The 8100-nt window shown below is 65.8% G+C and overlaps 1 protein-coding gene across 1 annotated transcript; it reads right to left on the reverse strand.

Annotated features, from left to right (window-relative positions):
• Window positions 1-202: 202 nt before the first annotated feature.
• On the reverse strand, window positions 203-7462 carry VWA1 (von Willebrand factor A domain containing 1). The gene is made up of 3 exons (XM_032147810.2): window positions 7266-7462; window positions 5599-6156; window positions 203-4001 (listed from the first exon to the last, which is right to left on the reverse strand). The coding sequence occupies exons 1-3, from the start codon at window positions 7336-7338 to the stop codon at window positions 3301-3303; spliced, it is 1332 nt and encodes a 443-aa protein (XP_032003701.1). The 5' UTR covers window positions 7339-7462; the 3' UTR covers window positions 203-3300.
• Window positions 7463-8100: the final 638 nt, after the last annotated feature.

Consider the following 8100-nt stretch of genomic DNA (forward strand, 5'->3'; position numbering starts at 1 on the left):
GAGAATCGCTTGAATCTGGGAGGCAGAGGTTGCAGTGAGCTGAGATTTTGCCGCTGCACTCCAGCCTGGGTGACAGAACAAGACTTTGTCTGCCCCCCACCCTCAAAAAAAGCAGGAAACACACAGCTACTGCCCTGGAGAGACGGTCCTAAACTGTCCTCTCTCCAGCGGGAGGCTGTCATGTGGGCTGTGCTTCAGGCATTTGACTTGGTTTATTACTGTCACTATAGAAACAGGGAGGCAACCAGCTTCCCTAGGTGGTTCCCAGCAGTGTGGCCCACGCTTGGACACCCCACTTCCCAGAAATCTGGACTGAGACCCCAGACCTCTGTCTGGCTTCTCATGAACAGCTGTCTGGAGAGCTTCACGTGCTAGAGAGCTGTTGCTCCATCATCGCTCACAGAGGCATGGGCCTGAAGTTCAGCCCCCTCTGCCTCTCCTTCCAGTGGCCAGCAATGGGCTGTCCAGCGAAGGGCCTCGTACAACCTGTCAGGGACTGGTCTGGCACGCAGCCAGCGTGAAATCCTCAGGTTGGTTCTCTTCACATGTGGGAGCTAACAGCAGCCCTGCTCACGGAGAGGGTGAAAACTGGTGCAGGCATGAGAGCAGCCTCCCTTCGGGGTCTCCTCGAAGTGCCCAGGGCTCTCCCCAGCGCTGCCTGCCCCTGGCCTTCTGAACACCTGCCACGTGGATCACAACCTTGTCACTCTTCTTGTCTCAACTAGAAGCAACTGCAGCACGGCCCTTCCTGATTTCCAGGTGCATGTCGAAAAGCATGCAGTGGCCTTGTGACATCGCCGGGCCCTTGGCAAGGAAGTCCTGGCGGGTATCAGCCTCTGCACAGCACCCTGAGTGGACTGAGTCGGGGCCAGGATTGTGTCAGGGGAGGTGGAGGAGCTGCGGGACAGCCGGTTCACAGAGGCCTGGACGGAGCACTCCGGGGCCAGAGCTGTTCCGAGACTTGGTGCAGATTCAAAGACTTTAAAATGCCTGGGGCTACATAACGGGCAGCACTTCTCAGACGAGGGCTTCTGGAAGGGGCATTCCTTGGCACTGAGATGGAGGCGGCAGTGCCTTTTCACCCTCTCCGTGAGGCCTTGTGCTGTGCTCGGCCTTGGTGTGCAGAGATGGGCAGAGGGGAGGCAGAGCCTCTGCCAGACGGGTATGTGGGGAGGAGGGTTGTGGCCAGGGCCCCCGCTCTGCCGACTTGGGATTGCAGAGCTGGAGCTCCTCCCAGCTTCTCATGTGAGTCTGAGTGGTCCACAGAAGCCACCAAGGCCACCAGGAATGAGCCCCTGGTGCCCCGCTGCCATCCGCAGGGTGCTCCGTGAACTGGGCCTGGGCTCAGTGTGCAAGAGGCATCTCCTCTCGGGTGACCGTGGGCTCAGATCTGCCAACACCCCGGAGAACGGGGTATGGGGCAGGGGCTGCATGAAGGCGATTCTACCCCTCGAGAGGAGGTGGGGCCTGAGGCCCGGGCCTGCGACCCGGGCCACCTGCTGACCTGCAGTGCAGTTGTGAGCATGCCGCCCGCAGTGACACACACAGCCCGCGGGTCCCGCTCAGGCCTCCGTGGCCTGACTTGGGGGCTAAGGGGAGCTCAGGAGAAACCCAAAGTTCAGCCAGCAGGGCCCGCCTCACAGACACCCCCTGCACACACAGGCAGGGGGCCTCCTGTGTCTCACGCATCATCACACCGGAGGGCAAACTCTGCGTGGTGAGCCTGACCCCAGCCGGCCCTCCATGAATGGTGACCACACCCAGCTGGTGGGCGGTGTGGCCTTGGGTGTCTGGTGGGGCCACGGGATGCACAGAGCTGGATTCTTGGGAGACGGTGCCAAGGCCAGCTGTCCCGAAGGCGGCCCCTGGCACAACGCCCACCAGGCCTGAGAGAGGGACTGAGACCACCTCAATGCTGCAGTTCCTGGGGTCACGCGGAGTCCACGTGGGGAAAGGGGCAGTGGACCCCACGCGGTGCAGGGTGTGGCTTTGCCAGCAGAGGGAGCCCGCGTGGCGCTGGGCCCAGGGCTATGGGCCGTGGCAGAGGCTTCGGTGGGAATGGCCCTGCAGAGGCCCAGCCCCCTTGTCCTCTACATTCCAGCCACCTGCCCTGGGCCCAGCCCCACAGGAACGGGGCCCAAGCTCTCCGAATCAAAGGTGCACAGGGGGACCAAGGAGGCCTGACACTGGGAGGGGACAGCTCCACCGCCTCTCCCCGGACACCCCAAAAGGCAGAGACCCTCACAAGCTGTCCTGTCCATGGCTGCTGTTTGTGGAGGAGTAAAGCATCCTAGCGAGACTGCAGGCTCGGTGTACATCTGATTTACTGAATTTTAAAGTCTGGGATGTTAGTGGGGAAGAGGCGAGGTGAGCATTGCGTGACGCCGCAGTCCTGGGAGCCGAGGACTAGGCGGGGCAGGGACTGCACCTGGCTAGGCACCCCCACCCTAGGCAACTCACCCACGGACCCCAGGGCAGTGAGTAGTGACAGGAGGTAGCCCAGGGGTGAGACCTCTCACAGCCCAAAGATGGTGGTCGCTGGGGCCTCCCTGGAGAGCGTCATCCCTGCGGCCCCTGGGAAGCGCTCCCACAAGACCGAAGGCTTCCTGTCAGTGCGGTCCCGGGGCCTGATAGTGGCGGTGGGTGGGTGGGATCACCTGTCCTCAAGGTCCTGAATGCCTGGCTCTGCCCCATTCCTCTGATTCCCTGTGGCTGCTAGCTGGACCCAGCTGGTGTCCTGGGCATGAAGGCAGGGCCACTGTCCCCAGCAGGTGCTGCCCTCCCGGCTGGCTGAGCATCCTGGCCACCATCAGCGTCCGGGTGCCCCTACTCGCCCTTCCTTTTCTTCAGAAGCCTTTGGGGACCTGACCTGGGCCAGCTTCCGGCGATTCCCCTTCCACTTCCTATCAACGTCCAGGATCCAAGCTGCCCGCCCCAGGCCAGCCCTTGCCACCTGGGGCCGGGTCTTCACACGTGGGAGTCTGACCGGGGCTCCTCCCTGGACGTTCCTGGATCTGATGCTCTCAATGATCACCCACGGACCCACACCACGCCCGACTCTGGGCGGGGATGTGGCCGGAGCTGCTGCGGGGTCCCGCCAGGCGAGGCCCCAGCCGTGGAGGGCAGGCGCCAGGCGGGGGAGCCCTACGGCCGCAGGGAGAGGGCCGGGGTCGCGCGGAGTCCGCGTGGGGAAAGGCCAGGCCTGCACCCGTCTCCCGGGTTGGGCGCCTCCGCACCGGGTTCGGGACACAGGGGCCCTCGGGTAGGCACCGGCCCTCTCGGCGGGGCGGGGACGCCGGCTTACGGCTCACGGCTCGTGGTCCCCGGGGTTGGGGCGCGGGGCACGGGGCGTGGGCGCGGGCCGTCGGGCGTGCAGGCCTTGGCGGACAGCGCGCTCTCGCGGCCCGAGCGGAAGGCGGCGGTCACGGTCACCAGGTAGGCGGTGCCCGGCGCCAGGCCCTGCAGCGTGGTGCAGTTGCGGCCCGCGGGTACCTCCACCCGCTGCGCCGCCCCGCCCCCCAGCGGCCCAAACTGCACGTGGTAGCCGAGCGCCGCGGCTGAGCCCAGCGCTGGGGCCCAGCTCACGCGGAGGCTGCGCGGCCGGGCGTGGGAGATGACGATGCGCTCCGGCCCGGCCTCCTCTGGGGCGGGGAGGGCGGCGAGCTGCGTGGGGGCCGGCCCAGCCCCCGACTCCGGGCCGGAAGCCCCCGGCCCTGCCTCACGGGGCCGCGTGCGCACCCGCAGGTTCTGGGGCCTCAGGAGGCGCACGTTGGACTCAGGCACTAGCGCCACGTCGTAGTCTGTGTCCGGGTTGAGGCCGGCCCAGGTCCAGTCCGTGGCGTTCCCTGGCAGCTGCTGGCGTCTCGCAGCCCCTGGCTGGGCACTGGGCACCAGCTCCAGCACATAGTAGCCTGAGTCTGCGGTCAGCAGGGGTGGCCAGGCCAGGCGGAAGCCGCTGGAGGTGATCTCCGTGGCATGGAGCTGCTGCGGCCGCATCGCGTCTGTGGGTGGTGCAGGGGGTCAGGGAACAGCGGTCAGTTCCTCCTCTGCTCCTGAGGGCGGCCCTGGCTGATGGGGAAGATCTGGAGATTGGACGCCCCACTAGGAAAGACGGGGCCCCGCGGCCAAGGAGCTGCTGGAGTCACGCCCCGCAGATGCTGGGGATTCTCAGAACGTGCCTTGGCTGGGGGAGGACGGCGGAAAGGGTGCAGCCCCCTCAGGCCCTGTCAGAAGCGCCCCTGCCTCCCTCAGCCCCAAACCCGGTCCTTTGTGGAGAGGTGCAGTGGTCAGATCAGTGACCAGGACAAAGGTCCTCAAAGATGGCAGAGTCCACGGTGGTGCCTGAGAGCAGAGGACCAGCCCCAGCCTGAGTGGCCAGGCCCGGGTCTGAGGTCAGCCCGGCTCTCTGAGCTGCAGCCAGGAGATGGGAGACCACAGGGGCAGGCCCTGGGGTTCTGGAGGCGCTGCCTGCCCTGGGTCCCCAGGATAGTGTGGGGTGGGGTACTCCAGTGGGGGACTCCTGGGCCCGTGACGCCAAGCCCCACATAGCCCTCTGAGTGACCCTGCTGTGGCGAGGCTCAAAAATGTCTGCGCTGGGTTAAAGCTATCAGTATCTTCCTCCTGTAGTGCTGGGTGCCTGGGCCACTTTCTTCCCATCCCCCACCCTCAGACCTGGCCTCTTTCCCAGGAGCCCCCACCCTGCTGCCTGGCCCCTCGGCACTGCAGCCTCAAGCTTTTCCTTTCTGGCTGCTTAAGGCAGCCTTTCCTCCTGGTCCCCTCCAGGCGCAGCTGCACTGGGTGACCCAGGGGCCACTGGCGGCCAGACGTCCCTGGGGAAACCTTGGGGAGGGCCGTCCACCCCTCTCCAACCCACAGTCCAACCCCTTCCAGCTCTGGGTGGATGATTAACCCACAGACGGAGACTTGGTGAGATCCTCAGGGTTGGCATTTTTCAGTGGCTGCAGCAGGCTGAGCCAGTGGCCAGGTTCCGCATCTCCAGCCCCAGCTCCTTCAGGGCTTGGCTGGGGCAGGGAGGTCCAGAAAAAAAGCCAATGGGAGCTGCTCAGCTCCTGCCTCAGGCCTTCCCTGGTCTGGCCTCTCAGGAAATCCTCACAGTGGGCCTGCAGTCCGAACCAGTTCAAAGCCCTCAGTGGCTGTCCCCACCCAGGAGAGTTGCCCTGTGCTCTCTGGGGGGCAGTCCCTGAACTTTCTGGCTCACCCCTCTCCAGGTATGGTGGGCATGCTCAGGAGCGCATCCTGCCCATCTGCAGAGTCCCCAGACTTGCAAGCTTCTTTCTGGGCCTACACCTGGGCTCTGTACTCCATGGGGCCTCGAGGTCTGGGCTGGACACATCAGCAGGGAGCTACACCTGGTGGTGGCTACTCAAGCCTACCCCTGTCTCAGCAGGGCACACGGATCGCCCAGTGGAGAGTGTGCACAGAGAAGCTGCATCACTCAGCCCTGCACCCTGGGGTACCACAGCCCTGGAGGCCCTTGCCGCTGCTCTGGGGACATGAGATCTTCCCAAAGTCTCAACCCAGCCTCTCCTTCTGCGGCTCCCAGCTAAGGCTCCCTGGGCCCTGCCTCCTCCCACATACCGAGAATGAGGCCCCTCAGCTCTTGGACAATGATGTGCAGGTCATCCACATCCACAAAGTGCAGGTGCTTCTCGGCAGGGGCTGAGGCAGCGGCTGACAGCTCCAGGAAGTTGCCTCGGCCGGTGCTGACAATGAACACGGTGACGCCCAGGTCCTTGAGCTCCTGCATGGGGGGCCCCACAGGGTCGCTGGAGCCGCCATCTGTCACCCACACCAGCACTTTGGGCACCCCTGGCCGGGCACCTGATGCTTCAGCAAACAGCTGTTCCTTGGCATACACCAGCGCCAGGCCAGTGTGGGTGTCGCCCATGCGCTGGGCCGAAGCGCGCACCGCATCCTGGGCAGCCTTGCCCGAGCTGTGCTGGCCGAAGGGGAACTCGGTGTACGGCCGACTGCCCACATGCACCAGGCTGGCACGCAGGGCCCCGGTGCCCAGGGGCAGTGGAGCCACCAGCTGCCCCACAAACTCCCGAACCCGGGAGAACTCGTAGTGAGAGACGCTGGCCGAGCTGTCCAGCAGGAACATCAGGTCCCCTTGGGGGGCTGATGCTGGTGGGCCTGGGGGAAAGGAGGAATGCTCAGCCTCAGGTATGGGCCCCCCAGACAGCCCCACAGCAAGGTAAGGTGCCCCAGGGCCCCAGCTTTCCTTAAGTGGATGCTTGCCCTCCCCCAAAGGTCCTAGGTTGGGGGAAAGAGGAACTCTAAGCAAGAGGCCTGTACTTTTGGGGGTTTCACTGCACACTGGCCATGGGATCTAGGGCTCTCTCTGGGCTTGTGTTATCCCATCTGTGAGAGGGCGACTCCCCGCTCCAAGCCCCCACACCTTCCCGTTCCTCACAGACCCTGCAAGCAGGTGGAGCCAAGAGTCCTGGCCTAGGCCCCCAGGACAGGCCTGAGCCGTGGGGCTGCTCCCTCCAGGCATGGCTTTCAGAGTTGCAGCCTGAGGCTGAAGTTCAGCCACGCAGCTCAGCCTCCAGGTGAGGCACCCTGGGCATGCACACAGCAGCAGGGAAAGGTGTCAGAGGCAGAGCAATGACCACGCCGGATGGCCTGGCTGGAGCCCAGACCCCGCTTACTAGATGGTGCCCCCTCCCCTGGCCTCCATCCTCCAGCCCACCTGGACCCACACAACAAGATATACCCCCCAGCAGCCTGAAAGCCCGACCAATCCCTCACAGGCTTCCCCCTTCCTCCGGGCACTCCCGGGGTGGAGGCTGATGCCCCCTACACCGCCCCTCTCCACCAAGCCAGGGCACCAGCGTGCCTCAATTCTAGTCCCGGCCTTGCGGTTTTCCCCAGTGCGGTGGGGCGACTCCAACTTCCCTACCATCCCTCCACTAAGGGCCCTGGCAAAGGTAGGGAAATTGAGGCAGGGGTGCCCCCTTGACAGACATCTCCCTCTTCCCGCCCAGGCCCGCGATCCCGCAGAGATGCGGGCCGGGCCGGCCCCTACGCCCTGGCGCTCATGGACGGTGTCGCCTGGAGCACCTGGGCCGCCAGCCTCAGGTGAGCAGGACGCTCCGCCCGCGCCGCCGCCCGGCTCCCGCAGCCTCCCAGCCCGCCCACCCGTCCGTCCGGAGCAGGAGACAGCGACGGCCTTGGGCGGGCAGCGGCGCAGAGCGGGCACCAGAAGCCCCAGCCCCGGCCCAGCCGTCCGCCGCACTCACCGCGCTCGGCGCCGCTCCGCGCCAGCGCCAGCCGCAAGCTCAGGGCCAGGCCGAGCGCCGTCCAGGGGAGCATCGCGCGCGAGAGACGGGGCGCGCTCGGCAACTCGCTCGCTCGCTCGCTCGCTCGCTCGAGGCTGCAGGGCGCGTCACCGCGCGGACCAGGCCGGCCCCGCCCCCGCGAGGCCCCTCCCCGAGCGGCCACACCCACGCCGAGGCCGCGCCCACGCCCTCTGGCGCGAGCGGAGGGCCACGTGCACAGACCCTGGAGAGGCGCGCACGAGCGGACCCCGACACGCAGGGACACGCAGCACCAGCCGAGATACGACCGAGGCACGCACGCGCGGGCACGCACACACACACACTCCGGTCTCCCTCTCCCGGCCGAGGCTGTGCGGCCCACGTTCTCCACCCCTCTCCGACCCCCAGCCGCGGGAGCCGAGCAGGGAGGTACCAGGCTAGGCCCTCCCCATGCCCACCGCTGCCGTGACTCTGGGTGCTGGTGTCCCTGCAGCCAGGCCCAAGAGAACCCCAGGGGCTGGCGGTGGCACCAAAAAAACACGTCCAGACCCTGGTTTCACCTTGGCCACAGCGCTGGAGGTGGGTAGGTGTCCTGGGTAATAGGACATGTGTCCCAGGGACTGACCAGCAGGGATGGGAAGGGCCATGGGGTGGAACTTACAAGGACACAGTGCCTTGAAAGGGGACAGAAGACAGGAATTCGAGAGAGACTCGAAGCTCCCACCCCACCTGGGCTTCTTGGAGGAAGAGGCATGGGAGTGGGAGATGGCTGGTTGAGGCCCTGTCCACTGGGACCACACTGGGCCTGTTACCCATA

Source organism: Hylobates moloch, unplaced genomic scaffold (genome assembly GCF_009828535.3).
Source record: "Hylobates moloch isolate HMO894 unplaced genomic scaffold, HMol_V3 SCAFFOLD_957, whole genome shotgun sequence".
NCBI classification, from domain to species: Eukaryota; Metazoa; Chordata; class Mammalia; order Primates; family Hylobatidae; genus Hylobates; species Hylobates moloch.